Source organism: Tachyglossus aculeatus, chromosome 4 (genome assembly GCF_015852505.1).
Source record: "Tachyglossus aculeatus isolate mTacAcu1 chromosome 4, mTacAcu1.pri, whole genome shotgun sequence".
NCBI classification, from domain to species: Eukaryota; Metazoa; Chordata; class Mammalia; order Monotremata; family Tachyglossidae; genus Tachyglossus; species Tachyglossus aculeatus.
This window is the reverse complement of record NC_052069.1, coordinates 134237309-134258195: the sequence shown is the minus strand read 5'-3', so window position 1 is coordinate 134258195 and position 20887 is coordinate 134237309. Positions and strand designations below refer to the sequence as shown.

Here is a 20887-nt window from a genome sequence, read left to right as displayed (position 1 = left end):
ACTTGTACTTCCCAAGCGCTTAGTACGGTGCTCTGCACACAGTAAGCGTTCAATAAATATGATTGATAATGATGCCATTTGTCTGCTACATGGGGTTAGGGCAGGGGCCTGGGAGTCACAAGGATTGCTGCCATTTGTCTGCTGCATAGGGTTAGGGCACGGGCCTGGGAGTCACAAGGTTTGCTGCCATTTCCCCATTTAGACTGTGAGCCCACTGTTGGGTAGGGACTGTCTCTATATGTTGCCAACTTGTACTTCCCAAGCGCTTACTACAGTGCTCTGCCCACAGTAAGCACTCAATAAATATGATTGATAATGATGCCATTTGTCTGCTGCATGGGGTTAGGGCACGGGCCTGGCAGTCACAAGCTTTGCTGCCATTTGTCTGCTGCATAGGGTGAGGGCACGGGCCTGGGAGTCACAAGGTTTGCTGCCATTTCCCCTTTTAGACTGTGAGCCCACTGTTGGGTAGGGACTGTATATGTTGCCAACTTGTACTTCCCAAGCGTTTAGTCCAGTGCTCTGCACACAGTAAGCGCTCATTAAATACGATTGATAATGATGCCATTTGTCTGCTGCATGGGGTTAGGGCAGGGGCCTGGCAGTCACAAGCTTTGCTGCCATTTGTCTGCTGCATAGGGTGAGGGCACGGGCCTGGGACTCACAAGGTTTGCTGCCATTTCCCCGTTTAGACTGTGAGCCCACTGTTGGGTAGGGACTGTCTCTATATGTTGCCAACTTGTACTTCCCAAGCGTTTAGTCCAGTGCTCTGCACACAGTAAGCGCTCAATAAATATGATTGATAATGATGCCATTTGTCTGCTGCATGGGGTTAGGGCACGGGCCTGGGAGTCCCAAGGTTTGCTGCCATTTGTCTGCTGCATAGGGTTAGGGCACGGGCCTGGGAGTCACAAGGTTTGCTGCCATTTCCCCTTTTAGACTGTGAGCCCACTGTTGGGTAGGGACTGACGCTATACGTTGCCAACTTGTACTTCCCAAGCATTTAGTACAGTGCTCTGCACACAGTAAGCGCTCAATAAATACGATTGATAATGATGCCATTTGTCTGCTGCATGGGGTTAGGGCACGGGCCTGGCAGTCACAAGCTTTGCTGCCATTTGTCTGCTGCATAGGGTGAGGGCACGGGCCTGGGAGTCACAAGGTTTGCTGCCATTTCCCCGTTTAGACTGTGAGCCCACTGTTGGGTAGGGACTGTCTCTATATGTTGCCAACTTGTACTTCCCAAGCGTTTAGTCCAGTGCTCTGCACACAGTAAGCGCTCAATAAATATGATTGATAATGATGCCATTTGTCTGCTGCATGGGGTTAGGGCACGGGCCTGGGAGTCCCAAGGTTTGCTGCCATTTGTCTGCTGCATAGGGTTAGGGCACGGGCCTGGGAGTCACAAGGTTTGCTGCCATTTCCCCTTTTAGACTGTGAGCCCACTGTTGGGTAGGGACTGACGCTATACGTTGCCAACTTGTACTTCCCAAGCATTTAGTACAGTGCTCTGCACACAGTAAGCGCTCAATAAATATGATTGATAATGATGCCATTTGTCTGCTACATGGGGTTAGGGCACAGGCCTGGGAGTCCCAAGGATTGCTGCCATTTGTCTGCTGCATAGGTTTAGGGCACGGGCCTGGGAGTCACAAGGTTTGCTGCCATTTCCCCTTTTAGACTGTGAGCCCACTGTTGGGTAGGGACTGTCTCTATATGTTGCCAACTTGTACTTCCCAAGCGCTTAGTACAGTGCTCTGCACACAGTAAGCGCTCAATAAATATGATTGATAATGATGCCATTTGTCTGCTACATGGGGTTAGGGCACGGGCCTGGGAGTCATAAGGTTTGCTGCCATTTCCCCTTTTAGACTGTGAGCCCACTGTTGGGTAGGGACTGTCTCTATATGTTGCCAACTTGTACTTCCCAAGCGCTTAGTACAGTGCTCTGCACACAGTAAGCGCTCAATAAATATGATTGATAATGATGCCATTTGTCTGCTACATGGGGTTAGGGCACGGGCCTGGGAGTCATAAGGTTTGCTGCCATTTCCCCTTTTAGACTGTGAGCCCACTGTTGGGTAGGGACTGTCTCTATATGTTGCCAACTTGTACTTCCCAAGCGTTTAGTCCAGTGCTCTGCACACAGTAAGCGCTCATTAAATACGATTGATAATGATGCCATTTGTCTGCTGCATGGGGTTAGGGCACGGGACTGGGAGTCACAAGGTTTGCTGCCCTTTGTCTGCCACATAGGGTTAGGGCAGGGGCCTGGGAGTCACAAGCTTTGCTTCCGTTTGTCTGCTGCATGGGGTTAGGGCACAGGCCTGGGAGTCACAAGGTTTGCTGCCTTTTCCCCTTTTAGACTGTGAGCCCCACTGTTGGGTAGGGACTGTCTCTATATGTTGCCAACTTGTACTTCCCAAGTGTTTAGTTCAGTGCTCTGCACACAGTAAGCGCTCAATAAATACGATTGATAATGATGCCATTTGTCTGCTGCATGGGGTTAGGGCACGGGCCTGGGAGTCCCAAGGTTTGCTGCCATTTGTCTGCTGCATAGGGTTAGGGCACGGGCCTGGGAGTCACAAGGTTTGCTGCCATTTCCCCTTTTAGACTGTGAGCCCACTGTTGGGTAGGGACTGACGCTATACGTTGCCAACTTGTACTTCCCAAGCATTTAGTACAGTGCTCTGCACACAGTAAGCGCTCAATAAATATGATTGATAATGATGCCATTTGTCTGCTACATGGGGTTAGGGCACAGGCCTGGGAGTCCCAAGGATTGCTGCCATTTGTCTGCTGCATAGGGTTAGGGCACGGGCCTGGGAGTCACAAGGTTTGCTGCCATTTGTTCTTTTAGACTGTGAGCCCACTGTTGGGTAGGGACTGTCTCTATATGTTGCCAACTTGTACTTCCCAAGCGTTTAGTACAGTGCTCTCCACACAGTAAGCGCTCATTAAATACGATTGATAATGATGCCATTTGTCTGCTACATGGGGTTAGGGCACGGGCCTGGGAGTCATAAGGTTTGCTGCCATTTCCCCTTTTAGACTGTGAGCCCAATGTTGGGTAGGGACTGTCTCTATATGTTGCCAACTTGTACTTCCCAAGCGCTTAGTACAGTGCTCTGCACACAGTAAGCGCTCAATAAATATGATTGATAATGATGCCATTTGTCTGCTACATGGGGTTAGGGCACGGGCCTGGGAGTCATAAGGTTTGCTGCCATTTCCCCTTTTAGACTGTGAGCCCACTGTTGGGTAGGGACTGTCTCTATATGTTGCCAACTTGTACTTCCCAAGCGTTTAGTCCAGTGCTCTGCACACAGTAAGCGCTCATTAAATACGATTGATAATGATGCCATTTGTCTGCTGCATGGGGTTAGGGCACGGGACTGGGAGTCACAAGGTTTGCTGCCCTTTGTCTGCCACATAGGGTTAGGGCAGGGGCCTGGGAGTCACAAGCTTTGCTTCCGTTTGTCTGCTGCATGGGGTTAGGGCACAGGCCTGGGAGTCACAAGGTTTGCTGCCTTTTCCCCTTTTAGACTGTGAGCCCCACTGTTGGGTAGGGACTGTCTCTATATGTTGCCAACTTGTACTTCCCAAGCGTTTAGTTCAGTGCTCTGCACACAGTAAGCGCTCAATAAATACGATTGATAATGATGCCATTTGTCTGCTGCATGGGGTTAGGGCAGGGGCCTGGGAGTCCCAACGTTTCCTGCCATTTGTCTGCTGCATAGGGTTAGGGCACAGGCCTGGGAGTCACAAGGTTTGCTGCCATTTCCCCGTTTAGACTGTGAGCCCACTGTTGGGTAGGGACTGTCTCTATACGTTGCCAACTTGTACTTCCCAAGCATTTAGTACAGTGCTCTGCACACAGTAAGCGCTCAATAAATATGATTGATAATGATGCCATTTGTCTGCTACATGGGGTTAGGGCACGGGCCTGGGAGTCATAAGGTTTGCTGCCATTTCCCCTTTTAGACTGTGAGCCCACTGTTGGGTAGGGACTGTCTCTATATGTTGCCAACTTGTACTTCCCAAGCGCTTAGTACAGTGCTCTGCACACAGTAAGCGCTCAATAAATATGATTGATAATGATGCCATTTGTCTGCTACATGGGGTTAGGGCACGGGCCTGGGAGTCATAAGGTTTGCTGCCATTTCCCCTTTTAGACTGTGAGCCCACTGTTGGGTAGGGACTGTCTCTATATGTTGCCAACTTGTACTTCCCAAGCGTTTAGTCCAGTGCTCTGCACACAGTAAGCGCTCATTAAATACGATTGATAATGATGCCATTTGTCTGCTGCATGGGGTTAGGGCACGGGACTGGGAGTCACAAGGTTTGCTGCCCTTTGTCTGCCACATAGGGTTAGGGCAGGGGCCTGGGAGTCACAAGCTTTGCTTCCGTTTGTCTGCTGCATGGGGTTAGGGCACAGGCCTGGGAGTCACAAGGTTTGCTGCCTTTTCCCCTTTTAGACTGTGAGCCCCACTGTTGGGTAGGGACTGTCTCTATATGTTGCCAACTTGTACTTCCCAAGTGTTTAGTTCAGTGCTCTGCACACAGTAAGCGCTCAATAAATACGATTGATAATGATGCCATTTGTCTGCTGCATGGGGTTAGGGCACGGGCCTGGGAGTCCCAAGGTTTGCTGCCATTTGTCTGCTGCATAGGGTTAGGGCACGGGCCTGGGAGTCACAAGGTTTGCTGCCATTTCCCCTTTTAGACTGTGAGCCCACTGTTGGGTAGGGACTGACGCTATACGTTGCCAACTTGTACTTCCCAAGCATTTAGTACAGTGCTCTGCACACAGTAAGCGCTCAATAAATATGATTGATAATGATGCCATTTGTCTGCTACATGGGGTTAGGGCACGGGCCTGGGAGTCCCAAGGTTTGCTGCCATTTGTCTGCTGCATAGGGTTAGGGCACGGGCCTGGGAGTCACAAGGTTTGCTGCCATTTGTTCTTTTAGACTGTGAGCCCACTGTTGGGTAGGGACTGTCTCTATATGTTGCCAACTTGTACTTCCCAAGCGTTTAGTACAGTGCTCTCCACACAGTAAGCGCTCATTAAATACGATTGATAATGATGCCATTTGTCTGCTACATGGGGTTAGGGCACGGGCCTGGGAGTCATAAGGTTTGCTGCCATTTCCCCTTTTAGACTGTGAGCCCAATGTTGGGTAGGGACTGTCTCTATATGTTGCCAACTTGTACTTCCCAAGCGCTTAGTACAGTGCTCTGCACACAGTAAGCGCTCAATAAATATGATTGATAATGATGCCATTTGTCTGCTACATGGGGTTAGGGCACGGGCCTGGGAGTCATAAGGTTTGCTGCCATTTCCCCTTTTAGACTGTGAGCCCACTGTTGGGTAGGGACTGTCTCTATATGTTGCCAACTTGTACTTCCCAAGCGTTTAGTCCAGTGCTCTGCACACAGTAAGCGCTCATTAAATACGATTGATAATGATGCCATTTGTCTGCTGCATGGGGTTAGGGAACGGGACTGGGAGTCACAAGGTTTGCTGCCCTTTGTCTGCCACATAGGGTTAGGGCAGGGGCCTGGGAGTCACAAGCTTTGCTTCCGTTTGTCTGCTGCATGGGGTTAGGGCACAGGCCTGGGAGTCACAAGGTTTGCTGCCTTTTCCCCTTTTAGACTGTGAGCCCCACTGTTGGGTAGGGACTGTCTCTATATGTTGCCAACTTGTACTTCCCAAGCGTTTAGTTCAGTGCTCTGCACACAGTAAGCGCTCAATAAATACGATTGATAATGATGCCATTTGTCTGCTGCATGGGGTTAGGGCAGGGGCCTGGGAGTCCCAACGTTTCCTGCCATTTGTCTGCTGCATAGGGTTAGGGCACAGGCCTGGGAGTCACAAGGTTTGCTGCCATTTCCCCGTTTAGACTGTGAGCCCACTGTTGGGTAGGGACTGTCTCTATACGTTGCCAACTTGTACTTCCCAAGCATTTAGTACAGTGCTCTGCACACAGTAAGCGCTCATTAAATACGATTGATAATGATGCCATTTGTCTGCTACATGGGGGTAGGGCACGGGCCTGGGAGTCACAAGGTTTGCTGCCATTTGTCTGCTGCTTAGGGTTAGGGCAGGCGCCTGGGAGTCACAAAGTTTGCTGCCATTTCCCCTTTTAGACTGTGAGCCCACTGTTGGGTAGGGACTGTCTCTATATGTTGCCAACTTGTACTTCCCAAGCGCTTAGTACAGTGCTCTGCACACAGTAAGCGCTCAATAAATATGATTGATAATGATGCCATTTGTCTGCTACATGGGGTTAGGGCACGGGCCTGGGAGTCATAAGGTTTGCTGCCATTTCCCCTTTTAGACTGTGAGCCCACTGTTGGGTAGGGACTGACGCTATACGTTGCCAACTTGTACTTCCCAAGCATTTAGTACAGTGCTCTGCACACAGTAAGCGCTCAATAAATACGATTGATAATGATGCCATTTGTCTGCTACATGGGGTTAGGGCACGGGCCTGGCAGTCACAAGGTTTGCTGCCATTTGTCTGCTGCATAGGGTTAGGGCACGGGCCTGGGAGTCACAGGGTTTGCTGCCATTTCCCCTTTTAGACTGTGAGCCCACTGTTGGGTAGGGACTGTGTCTATATGTTGCCAACTTGTACTTCCCAAGCGCTTACTACAGTGCTCTGCCCACAGTAAGCGCTCAATAAATGCGATTGATAATGATGCCATTTGTCTGCTACATGGGGTTAGGGCACAGGCCTGGCAGTCACAAGGATTGCTGCCATTTGTCTGCTGCATAGGGTTAGGGCACGGGCCTGGGAGTCACAAGGTTTGCTGCCATTTGTTCTTTTAGACTGTGAGCCCACTGTTGGGTAGGGACTGTCTCTATATGTTGCCAACTTGTACTTCCCAAGCGTTTAGTACAGTGCTCTCCACACAGTAAGCGCTCATTAAATACGATTGATAATGATGCCATTTGTCTGCTGCATGGGGATAGGGCACGGGCCTGGGAGTCACAAGGTTTGCTGCCATTTCCCCTTTTAGACTGTGAGCCCGCTGTTGGGTAGGGACTGTCTCTATATGTTGCCAACTTGTACTTCCCAAGCGTTTAGTTCAGTGCTCTGCACACAGTAAGCGCTCAATAAATACGATTGATAATGATGCCATTTGTCTGCTGCATGGGGTTAGGGCAGGGGCCTGGGAGTCCCAAGGTTTGCTGCCATTTGTCTGCTGCATAGGTTTAGGGCACGGGCCTGGGAGTCACAAGGTTTGCTGCCATTTCCCCTTTTAGACTGTGAGCCCGCTGTTGGGTAGGGACTGTCTCTATACGTTGCCAACTTGTACTTCCCAAGCATTTAGTACAGTGCTCTGCACACAGTAAGTGCTCATTAAATACGATTGATAATGATGCCATTTGTCTGCTACATGGGCTAGGGCATGGGCCTGGGAGTCACAAGGTTTGCTGCCATTTGTCTGCTGCTTAGGGTTAGGGCAGGGGCCTGGGAGTCACAAAGTTTGCTGCCATTTCCCCTTTTAGACTGTGAGCCCACTGTTGGGTAGGGACTGTCTCTATACGTTGCCAACTTGTACTTCCCAAGCGCTTAGTACAGTGCTCTGCACACAGTAAGCGCTCAATAAATATGATTGATAATGATGCCATTTGTCTGCTACATGGGGTTAGGGCACGGGCCTGGGAGTCATAAGGTTTGCTGCCATTTCCCCTTTTAGACTGTGAGCCCGCTGTTGGGTAGGGTCTGTCTCTACATGTTGCCAACTTGTACTTCCCAAGCGTTTAGTACAGTGCTCTGCACACAGTAAGCGCTCATTAAATACGATTGATAATGATGCTATTTGTCTGCTGCATGGGGTTAGGGCACGGGCCTGGCAGTCACAAGCTTTGCTGCCATTTGTCTGCTGCATAGGGTGAGGGCACGGGCCTGGGAGTCATAGGGTTTGCTGCCTTTTCCCCTTTTAGACTGTGAGCCCACTGTTGGGTAGGGACTGTCTCTATACGTTGCCAACTTGTACTTCCCAAGCGCTTAGTACAGTGCTCTGCACACAGTAAGCGCTCAATAAATACGATTGATAATGATAAGGGAAAAAAAAGGAAAAATGTTGGTGCTGTCTACAGTGACAGGAAAAGCGGGGAAAGGCAGGGTTAGGGGGGGAAGATGCCACGCGAACCCAGGCACGCTGACACCCAGGCGGGTGCTCTATCCGCTAGGCATTCATTCATTCATTCAATCGTATTTATTGAGCGCTTACGGTGTGCAGAGCACTGTACTAAGCGCTTGGGAAGTCCAAGTCGGCAACATCTAGAGACGGCCCCTACCCGACAGCGGGCTCCCAGTCTAGAAGGGGGAGACAGACGACAAAGCAAAACATATTGACAAAATAAAATAAATGGAATAAATTTGTACAAATAAAATAGAGTGATAAATAGGCAACACTGTACTTTCTAATGCTGACTTGTTGTCTTGCTCTTTTTATTATTTCTATTCTTCCTAGTGTAGCCATTGCACTTTTACATTTACAATCCCTTGCCGACAAGAATTCCCTATCTGTCTCAATTAGCGTGCCTTTTCCCAGCATGGAGAATTCATTCAGTCATTCAATCGCATTTATTGAGCGCTCACTGCCTGCAGAGCGCTGTACTAAGCGCTTGGGAAGTCCAAGTTGGGAACATATAGAGACGGTCCCTACTAGTTCCCTGCACGTGGAAATCAATCAACAATATTTATTGAGCGCTTACTCCAGGCACGGCACTGTATTAAGAACTTGGGAGAGTCAATCAATCGTATTTATTGAACGCTTATGGTGTGCAGAGCACTGTACTAAGCGCTTGGGAAGTCCAAGTTGGCAGCATGTAGAGACGGTCCCTACCCAACAGTGGGCTCACAGTCTAAAGTCAGTAAATCCAATATCTTCTCTCAAAGAGCTTACTAACTAGCGGGTGAGAACAGTAATAATAACGAATAATAATGATGGTACTTGTTAAGCGCCTACTGTGTCAAGCACAGTTCTAAGCACTGAGATAGATACAGGATAATCAGGTTGGACACAGTCCGTGTTTCACCTGGGGCTCACAGTCTATGGGGGAGGGAGTAGGATCTAATCCCCATTTTACAGATGAGGAAACTGAGGCCCGGAAAAGCGAGGTGGCCTGCCCAAAGTCACGCAGCAGGCAAGTGACGGAGCCAGGATTATTAATAATAATAATAATGGCACTTATTAAGCACTTACTACGTGCCAAGCACTGATCAATCAATCAATCAATCGTATTTATTGAGCGCTTACTGTGTGCAGAGCACTGTACTAAGCGCTTGGGAAGTCCAAGTTGGCAACATATAGAGACGGTCCCTACCCAACAGTGGGCTCACAGTCTAAAAGGGGGAGACAGAGAACAAAACCAAACATACTAACAAAATAAAATAGAATAGATATGTACAAGTAAAATAAATGGAGTAATAAATATGTACAGACATATATACATATAAACAGGTGCTGTGGGGAAGGGAAGGAGGTAAGATGGGGGGATGGAGAGGGGGGCGAGGGGGAGAGGAAGGAAGGGGCTCAGTCTGGGAAGGCCTCCTGGAGGAGGTGAGCTCTCAGTAGGGCCTTGAAGGGAGGAGGGAGTAGGATCTAATCCCCATTTTACAGATGAGGAAACTGAGGCGGCCTGCCCAAAGTCACGCAGCAGGCAAGTGATGGAGCCAGGATTGTTAATTATAATACTAATGGTACTTATTAAGCACTTACTACGTGCCAAGCACTGTTCTAAGCGCTGGGGAGGTTACAAGGTGATCAGGTTGTCCCACGGGGGGCTCACAGTCTTCATCCCCATTTTACAGAGGAGGGAACTGAGGCCCAAAGAAGTGAAGTGACTTGCCCAAAGTCACACAGCCGACGATTGGCGGGGCCGGGGTTTGAACCCGTGACCTCGGACTCCAAAGCCCGGGCTCGTTCCGCTGAGCCACGCTGCTTCTCAGTGATGCCATAATGATGCTTACTGTGTGCCAGGCACTGCTTAGAAGCAGCGTGGACTAACGGGTCAAAAGGACCTGAGTTCTAATTCAGCCCCTGCCACTCGCCTGCTGCGTGACCTTGGACAATTCACATCACTAGGCCCCGGTTCCCTCACCTGAAAAATGGGGATTGAGACTGTGAGCCCCACGTGGGACAGGGACTGTGTCCAACCCAATTAGCTTATATCTACTCCGGTGCTTAGAACAGTGCCCGGCACATAGGAAGTGCTTACCAAATAGCACAATTATTATTATTATTATTATTAGTAGTAGTAGTAGTAGTAGTAGTAGTAGTATTGTTATTATTATTATTATTAGGATTATTAGCATTATTATTACTATTATTATTATTATTAGACCCTCACCCTATCCACTAGGCCCCTCAAATATTACTGAATGATTGACTGATGAATGATTCAGCAGGTGAAAAGTTCAACAGATTCAAGGCTGGGGAAGGGGTTCGACATCTTCACGGATGAACCTGATCACCTTGTATCCTCCCCAGCGCTTAGAACAGTGCTTTGCACGTAGTAAGCGCTTAATAAATGCCATTATTATTATTATTATTATCACCTTGTAACCTCCCCAGCACTTAGAACAGTGCTTTGCACATAGTAAGTGCTTAATAAATGCCATTATTATTATTATTATCACCTTGTAACCTCCCCAGCACTTAGAACGGTGCTTTGCACATAGTAAGCGCTTAATAAATGCCATTATTATTATTATTATTACCTTGTAACCTCCCCAGCACTTAGAACAGTGCTTGCACATAGTAAGCGCTTAATAAATGCCATTACTATTATTATTATTATCACCTTGGAACCTCCCCAGCACTTAGAACGGTGCTCTGCACATAGTAAGCACTTAATAAATGCCATTATTATTATTATTATTATTATTATCACCTTCATCATCAATCGTATTTATTGAGCGCTTACTATGTGCAGAGCACTGTACTAAGCGCTTGGGAGAGTATAACAATAAACAGACCCATTCCCTGCCCACAATGAGCTTACCGTCTAGATAGATCAATCAATCAATCGTATTTATTGAGCGCTTACTGTGTGCAGAGCACTGTACTAAGCGCTTGGGAGAGTATAACAATAAACAGACCCATTCCCTGCCCACAATGAGCTTACCGTCTAGATCAATCAATCAATCAATCGTATTTATTGAGCATTTACTGTGTGCAGAGCACTGTACTAAGCGCTTGGGAGAGTATAACAATAAACAGACCCATTCCCTGCCTACAATGAGCTTACCGTCTAGATCAATCAATCAATCAATCGTATTTATTGAGCGCTTACTGTGTGCAGAGCACTGTACTAAGCGCTTGGGAGAGTATAACAATAAACAGACCCATTCCCTGCCTACAATGAGCTTACCGTCTAGATAGATCAATCAATCAATCGTATTTATTGAGCTCTTACTGTGTGCAGAGCACTGTACTAAGCGCTTGGGAAGTCAAAGCTGGCAACATCTAGAGACGGTCCCTACCCAACAGTGGGCTCACAGTCTAGAAGGGGGAGACAGAGAACCAAACCAAACATACTAACAAAATAAAATAAACAGAACAGATAGGTACAAGTAAAATAAATCAATAAATAGTTTATTTAGTCTAGATGTTTGCTTGTTTTTTTTTAGAGTAGCTGCCAGGAGCTTTCTATGTGCCAGGCACTAAGGGATGGAAGTCTTTTAGACTGTGAGCCCATGTTGGGTAGGGACTGTCTCTCTATGTTGCCAATTTGTACTTCCCAAGCGCTTAGTATAGTGTTCTGCACATAGTGAGCGCTCAATAAATACGATTGATGAGTAGATTCAAGATAATGTGGGGTTGGACAGGTTTTAATCTCCATTTTCCAGATGAGGGAACTGAGGCTTCGAGAAGAGACCAGCCCAAGGTCACACAGCAGACAAGGGGCAGGGCCGGGATAATAACAATAATAATAATTATGGTACATGTTACACATTTACTAAGTGTCAAGCACTGTTCTAAGCACCCGGGGGAGTTACAAATTAATCAGCCGGGACACAGTCCCTGACCCTGTATATGTAACATATGTATATATGTTTGTACATATTTATTACTCTATTCATTTATTTATTTTACTTGTCCATATCTCTTCTATTTATTTTATTTTGTTAGTATGTTTGGTTTTGTTCTCTGTCTCCCCCTTTTAGACTGTCAGCCCACTGGTGGGTAGGGACTGTCTCTAGATGTTGCCAATTTGTACTTCCCAAGCGCTCAGTACAGTGCTCTGCACATAGTGAGCGCTCAATAAATACGATTGATGAGTAGATTCAAGATAATGTGGGGTTGGACAGGTTTTAATCTCCATTTTCCAGATGAGGGAACTGAGGCTTCGAGAAGAGACCAGCCCAAGGTCACACAGCAGACAAGGGGCAGGGCCGGGATAATAACAATAATAATAATTATGGTACATGTTACACATTTACTAAGTGTCAAGCGCTGTTCTAAGCACCCGGGGGAGTTACAAATTAATCAGCCGGGACACAGTCCCTGACCCTGTATATGTAACACATGTATATATGTTTGTACATATTTATTACTCTATTTATTTATCTATTTATTTTACTTGTCCATATCTCATCTATTTATTTTATTTTGTTAGTATGTTTGGTTTTGTTCTCTGTCTTCCCCTTCTAGACTGTGAGCCCACTGGTGGGTAGGGACTGTCCACTATATGTTGCCAGTTTGTACTTCCCAAGCGCTCAGATAGTGAGCGCTCAATAAATACGATTGAGGGGTAGATTCAAGATAATGTGGGGTTGGACAGGTTTTAATCTCCATTTTCCAGATGAGGGAACTGAGGCTTCGAGAAGAGACCAGCCCAAGGTCACACAGCAGACAAGGGGCAGGGCCGGGATAATAACAATAATAATATTAATTATGGTACATGTTACACATTTACTAAGTGACGAGCGCTGTTTGAAGCACCCGGGGGAGTTACAAATTAATCAGCCGGGACATAGTCCCTGACCCTGTATATGTAACATATGTATATATGTTTGTACATATTTATTACTCTATTTATTTATCTATTTATTTTACTTGTCCATATCTCTTCTACTTATTTTATTTTGTTAGTATGTTTGGTTTTGTTCTCTATCTCCCCCTTTTAGACTGTGAGCCCACTGGTGGGCAGGGACCGTCTCTCTATGTTGCCAATTTGTACTTCCCAAGCGCTTAGTACAGTGCTTTGCACGTAGTGAGCGCTCAATACGATTGATGAGTAGATTCAAGATAATGTGGGGTTGGACAGGTTTTAATCTCCATTTTCCAGATGAGGGAACTGAGGCTTCGAGAAGAGACCAGCCCAAGGTCACACGGCAGACAAGGGGCAGGGCCGGGATAATAACAATAATAATAATTATGGTACATGTTACACATTTACTAAGTGTCAAGCGCTGTTCTAAGCACCCGGGGGAGTTACAAATTAATCAGCCGGGACACAGTCCCTGACCCTGTATATGTAACATATGTATATATGTTTGTACATATTTATTACTCTATTCATTTATTTATTTTACTTGTCCATATCTCTTCTATTTATTTTATTTTGTTAGTATGTTTGGTTTTGTTCTCTGTCTTCCCCTTTTAGACTGTGAGCCCACTGGTGGGTAGGGACTGTCCACTATATGTTGCCAGTTTGTACTTCCCAAGCGCTCAGATAGTGAGCGCTCAATAAATACAATTGAGGGGTAGATTCAAGATAATGTGGGGTTGGACAGGTTTTAATCTCCATTTTCCAGATGAGGGAACTGAGGCTTCGAGAAGAGACCAGCCCAAGGTCACACAGCAGACAAGGGGCAGGGCCGGGATAATAACAATAATAATAATTATGGTACATGTTACACATTTACTAAGTGACGAGCGCTGTTTGAAGCACCCGGGGGAGTTACAAATTAATCAGCCGGGACATAGTCCCTGACCCTGTATATGTAACATATGTATATATGTTTGTACATATTTATTACTCTATTTATTTATCTATTTATTTTACTTGTCCATATCTCTTCTACTTATTTTATTTTGTTAGTATGTTTGGTTTTGTTCTCTGTCTCCCCCTTTTAGACTGTGAGCCCACTGGTGGGCAGGGACCGTCTCTCTATGTTGCCAATTTGTACTTCCCAAGCGCTTAGTACAGTGCTTTGCACGTAGTGAGCGCTCAATAAATACGATTGATGAGTAGATTCAAGATAATGTGGGGTTGGACAGGTTTTAATCTCCATTTTCCAGATGAGGGAACTGAGGCTTCGAGAAGAGACCAGCCCAAGGTCACACGGCAGACAAGGGGCAGGGCCGGGATAATAACAATAATAATAATCATGGTACATGTTACACATTTACTAAGCGACAAGCACTGTTCTAAGCACTCGGGGGAGTTACAAATTAATCAGCCGGGACATAGTCCCTGACCCTGTATATGTAACATATGTATATATGTTTGTACATATTTATTACTCTATTTATTTATCTATTTATTTTACTTGTCCATATCTATTCTATTTATTTTACTTTGTTAGTATGTTTGGTTTTGTTCTCTGTCTCCCCCTTTTAGACTGTGAGCCCACTGGTGGGTAGGGACTGTCTATGTTGCCAATTTGTCCTTCCCAAGCGCTTAGTACAGTGCTCTGCACATAGTAAGCGCTCAATAAATACGATTGATGAGCAGATTCAAGATAATGTGGGGCTGGACAGGTTTTAATCTCCATTTTCCAGATGAGGGAACTGAGGCTTCGAGAAGAGACCAGCCCAAGGTCACACAGCAGACAAGGGGCAGGGCTGGGATAATAACAATAATAATAATCATGGTACATGTTACACATTTACTAAGCGACAAGCACTGTTCTAAGCACTCGGGGGAGTTACAAATTAATCAGCCGGGACATAGTCCCTGACCCTGTATATGTAACATATGTATATATGTTTGTACATATTTATTACTCTATTTATTTATCTATTTATTTTACTTGTCCATATCTATTCTATTTATTTTATTTTGTTAGTATGTTTGGTTTTGTTCTCTGTCTCCCCCTTTTAGACTGTGAGCCCACTGGTGGGTAGGGACTGTCTATGTTGCCAATTTGTCCTTCCCAAGCGCTTAGTACAGTGCTCTGCACATAGTAAGCGCTCAATAAATACGATTGATGAGCAGATTCAAGATAATGTGGGGCTGGACAGGTTTTAATCTCCATTTTCCAGATGAGGGAACTGAGGCTTCGAGAAGAGACCAGCCCAAGGTCACACAGCAGACAAGGGGCAGGGCCGGGATAATAACAATAATAATAATTATGGCACATGTTACACATTTATTAAGCGACAAGCGCTGTTTGAAGCACCCGGGGGAGTTACAAATTAATCAGCCGGGACACAGTCCCTGACCCTGTATATGTAACATATGTATATATGTTTGTACATATTTATTACTCTATTTATTTATCTATTTATTTTACTTGTCCATATCTATTCTATTTATTTTGTTTTGTTAGTATGTTTGGTTTTGTTCTCTGTCTCCCCCTTTTAGACTGTCAGCCCACTGGTGGGTAGGGACTGTCTCCCTATGTTGCCAATTTGTACTTCCCAAGCGCTTAGTACAGTGCTCTGCACATGGTAAGCGCTCAATAAATACGATTGATGATGATGATGACCCCCGCTGGGCTCACACTCTTAATCCCCCTTTTTTACAGATGAGGTACCCTGAGGCACAGAGAAGTCAGGTGACTTGCCGTAGGTCACACAGCAGGCAAGTGGTGGAGCCAGGATTAGAACTCAGGATCCTCTGACTCCCGGGCGCACGCTACAATTCAGGTCTTTCTGACTCCCAAGCCCACGGTCTATTCGCCGGGCTTTAAATGCGATCGTTTATTTTTTTTTTTATGGCGTTTATTAAGTACTTACAATGCGCCAGGCACTGTACTGAGTGCTGGGGTAGATACAAGTCGGTCAAATTGGACACATTTCCTGCCCCACATGGGGCTCGTGGTCTTAAACCCCATTTTACAGACGCGGTACCCGAGGCACTGAGAAGTTAAGTGAATCGCCCAAGGTCAAACGGTAGAAGCAGCGTGGCTCAGTGGAAAGATCATGGGCTTCGGAGTCTGAGGTCATGGGTTCGAATCCCGACTCCGCCACATGTCTGCTGTGTGACCTTGGGCAAGTCACTTCACTTCTCTGAGCCTCAGTTGCCTCATCTGTAAAATGGGGATGAAGACTGTGAGCCCCACGGGGGACAACCTGACCGCTTTGTACCCCCACCCCCGCAGCGCTTAGAACAGTGCTTTGCACATAGTAAGCGCTTAACAAATGCCAACATTATTATTATTATTATTAGACGAGGGGCAGAGCTGGGATTAGAACCCAGCCCCTCCTGGCTCCCAGGGCCCATCATCTACCCACTAGGCCACTCGGCTTCTCACGTTAAATCAATCAATCAATCAATCAATCGTATTTATTGAGTGCTTACTGTGTGCAGAGCGCTGTACTGAGCTCTTGGGAAGGACAAGTTGGCAATCATTTATTAAATGAGATTGCTGTTTTCGTGTCTATCTTGTGTTTAATCCTGCCCTCTTTCTACACTGGAATTCTGGGGTGGGGGGGCACACCCTGATTTAAATTACAGGGAAGGGTCCCGGGTTCAAATCCTGCCTCCACCACTTGACTGCCTGGGCAAGTCATTTCTCTTCTATGGGCCTCAGTTCCCTCATCTGCAAAATGGGGATGAAGACTGTGACCCAATGTGAGACACCCTCCTTACCTTGCATCCACCCCAGCACTTAGTATAGTGCCCGGCGCATAGTGAGCGCTTAACGAATACCATGATGATGATGATGATGATGATGATGGCATTTATTAAGTGCTTACTATGTGCAAAGCACTGTTCTAAGCGCTGGGCAGGTTACAAGGTGATCCGGTTGCCCCACGGTGGGCTCACAGTCTTCATCCCCATTTTACAGATGAGGGAACTGAGGTCCAGAGAAGTGAAGTGACTCGCCCAGAGTCACCCAGCTGACAACTGGCGGAGCCGGGATTTGAACCCATGACCTCTGACTCCAAAGCCCGGGCTCTTTTCCACTGAGCCATGCTGCTTCTCTGATGCGCTCTGCACATAGTAAGCGCTCAATAAATATGACTGATGATGATGATGATGATGATGATTATTCTATTATTATTATTATATACTATTATTATTATACTGATGATGATGATTATTAGGGATGGGTGAGACCCTCAACTTTTTGCCATGCCAGCCAGAGTCACCCTGGGGTTCCAGTTGGGAAAACTCCCCAGTCGGAGGGGCGTGGGGGGGCCCAAATCCTGCTCATAAGACTCCCTGACAGTCCCGGGACGAGCTCGGGGCTGCCACCGGCTCCGAGATTTCCGCTCGGAAATTCCCCAGACCCGAGCCCTGACGCACCGCACCCTGTATATATGTCATCATCATCATCAATCGTATTTATTGAGCGCTTACTAGGTGCAGAGCACTGTACTGAGCGCTTGGGAAGTACAGATTGGCAACATATAGAGACAGTCCCTACCCAACAGTGGGCTCACAGTCTATATATTGTATATATATATATATATATATATATATATATATATATATATATATATATATATATGTATATATATATATATATGTATATATGTTTGTACATATTTATTACTCTATTTATTTATTTATTTTACTTGTACATATCTATTTATTTTATTTTGTTAGTATGTTTGGTTTTGTTCTCCGTCTCCCGCTTTTAGACTGTGAGCCCACTGCTGCATAGGGACCGTCCCTAGATGTTACCAACTTGGACTTCCCAAGTGCTTAGTACAGTGCTCTGCACACAGTAAGCGCTCAATAAATACGATTGATGATGATGACGATGATGACGACGAGAACCTTCCCCGAACCCCTCGGCCTTCTCCCCTTCCCCGTCCCTCCAAACCCCAATCCGTGCCGCTCCTCGGCCCGTGGTTTTCCCCTTCCCCGATTCCAACGCTAGGCAGGCCGGAGAGGCCTGGGAAGCCCAACTGGGAATACCCAGATCCCTCGCGCCTGCGGGATAAGAAACAGGGGCAACAGGGGCCTAGAAGACCCCTCGACTAAATGGTCGCCCCCTGCTCGTACGCTCGGCTCGGGAATACAACTGCCCCCATCCCCTAAATCCCCACACATCCCGACTCAGGACTCCGGTCCCCCTTCCCCGAATCCCGAAGCCGAACCAGCCAACACACCCCTCAATCCCCACACAACCAGACTCAGGGTCCTGGTCCCCCCTTTCCCCACTTCCCTAACCCCTCCAAAATCCCAACAATCCGACTCGACGGGGGGGGGTCCCGGCTTCCCTAACCCCTCCAAAATCCCGACACTCACGATGAATCCACACTGCGGGTCGAAGGCAAAGGTGCCGCAGGCGAAGATGTGGGTCCGGTTGACGAACTCCAGGATCTGGACGTAGTTGTGACACTCCGCCTGAAGGGAAAGACGACGGTTATGGACGAGGGACACGTGCGGGAGGTTTTGGGGGGCGGTGGGGGGACTTTAGGGGTCACGATCGACGGGGAGAAGGGGGACGGGGGGGGAACACCTACCTCCTTTTTTCCTTTTTTCCTACAGGCCTCTCTGTGTTTCTCTGGAACCTTCCAGTCGATCTGAGGAAAGAATCCGGCACGGCCATCACTGAGTACGCTCCAATCTCACCGACTCTCAGTGGAGCCGCTGGCCCGGGGATAGTCGATCAAAAAAATCCTATTTACTGAGCGCTGACTGGATGCAGAGCACTCGGGAGAGGACGAGAGAACGCTCCCTGTCCACAAGGAGCTTACAGTCTAAAGACAAGAATTTACGTCAATGAAGTATGGCTTTGGACCTAAGTGGGGCTGACGGAGGGGGGAATAAAGGGAGCAAATCCCAGGGCAACGCGGAAGGGAGTGGGGGAAGAGGAAATCATCATCATCATCATCATCAGTCGTATTTATTGAGCACTTACTATGTGCAGAGCACCGTACTAAGCGCTTGGGAAGTACAAATTGGCAACATATAGAGGGCTTCTTGGAGGAGGTGGGCTTCCAGGAAGGCTTTGAAGGCGAGGAAGGGGATCGTCTGTGACTGAGCCCCTTCCTTCCTCTCCCCCTCGTCCCCCTCTCCATCCCCCCCTTCTTACCTCCTTCCCTTCCCCACAGCACCTGGATATATGTATGTACATATTTATTCCTCTATTTTTTATTTATTTTACTTGTCCATAGCTATTCTATTTATTTTATTTTGTTAGTATGTTTGGTTTTGTTCTCTGTCTCCCCCTTTTAGACTGTGAGCCCACCGTTGGGTAGGGACTGTCTCTATATGTTGCCAATTTGGACTTCCCAAGCGCTTAGTCCAGTGCTCTGCACATAGTAGGCGCTCAATAAATACGATTGATGATGATGATGATACGAAGTGAGGGAGCGTTCCGGGGTCCAGAGGCAGGATGGGGGCGAGGGGTCGGTGAGAGAGAGCAGGGTAAGCCCCTCGTGAGGCTCCGGAACACCCCCCCCCCGCTCTTAAAGGGTGAAGGAGAACTCCTGTCAATCAATCTACGGTATTTACTGAGCGCTTACAATGTGCGGGGCACTCTACTAAGCGCTTGGGAGGGTCCAATCCAACAAAATTAACAAACCAAGTTCCCTCCAGTCTAGAGGGGAAGACCAAAGTGTGGTCTCTTGGGGGAGGTCTCCAGGGATCATCATCATCATCCATCGTATTTATTGAGCGCTTACTGTGTGCAGAGCGCTGTACTAAGCGCTTGGGAAGTCCAAGTTGGCACCATATAGAGACAGTCCCTACCCAACAGTGGGCTCACAGTCTAAAAGGGATGGTTCGAAATGCCACATCCACCCCTTCTCGGGTGGCCAACTTGTACTTCCCAAGCGCTCAGTACAGTGCCCTGCACACAGTAAGCGCTCGAAAAGCAGCGTGTCTCACTGGAAAGAGCCCGGGCTTTGGGGTCGGGGGTCGTGGGTTCCAATCCCGCCTCCTCCAACTGCCAGCTGCGTGACTGTGGGCAAGTCACTTCCCTGCTCCGGGCCTCAGTTCCCTCATCTGTCAAACAGGGATGAAGGCTGTGAGCCCCCCGTGGGACAACCTGATTACCTTGTAACCTCCCCAGCGCTTAGGACGGTGCTTTGTACATAGTAAGCGCTTAACGAATATCAGCATTATTATTAATAATCATCAATCATCAATCGTATTTATTGAGCGCTCACTATGTGCAGAGCACTGTACTAAGCGCTTGGGAAGTCCAAGTTGGCAACATATAGAGACGGTCCCGACCCAACAGTGGGCTCACAGTCTAGAAGGGGGAGACAGAGAACAAAACCAAACATACTAACAAAATAAAATAAATAGAACAGATATGTACAAATAAAATAAATGAATAAATAAATAAATAGAGTAAAAAATATGTACAAACATATATACATATATCCAGGTGCTGTGGGGAAGGGAAGGAGGTAAGATGGGGGGGATGGAGAGGGGGACGAGGGGGAGAGGATTAGCATATTAGCATTATTATTAATAATCATCAATCATCAATCGTATTTATTGAGCGCTCACTATGTGCAGAGCGTGTACTAAGCACTTGGGAAGTCCAAATTGGCAACATCTAGAGACAGTCCCGACCCAATGGTGGGCTCACAGTCTAGAAGGGGGAGACAGAGAACAAAACCAAACATACTAACAAAATAAAATAAATAGAATAGATATGTACAAATAAAATAAATAAATAGAGTAAAAAACTATGTACAAACATATATACATCTATACAGGTGCTGCGGGGAAGGGAAGGAGGTCAGATGGGGGGGATGGAGAGGGGGACGAGGG

General features: G+C 47.0%; 1 protein-coding gene across 1 annotated transcript in view; it reads right to left on the bottom strand.

The window, feature by feature from the left end:
• The window catches only part of SEMA4F (ssemaphorin 4F), a 93193-nt gene that overhangs the window by 50716 nt on the left and 21590 nt on the right, over positions 1-20887 (bottom strand). Inside the window, exons 5-6 of the mRNA XM_038745727.1 lie at positions 18622-18681; positions 18404-18502 (exon numbers count right to left, since the gene is read on the bottom strand). Of these exons, the coding sequence (XP_038601655.1) occupies positions 18404-18502; positions 18622-18681 (159 nt within the window). The remainder of the gene's footprint in view (positions 1-18403; positions 18503-18621; positions 18682-20887) is intronic.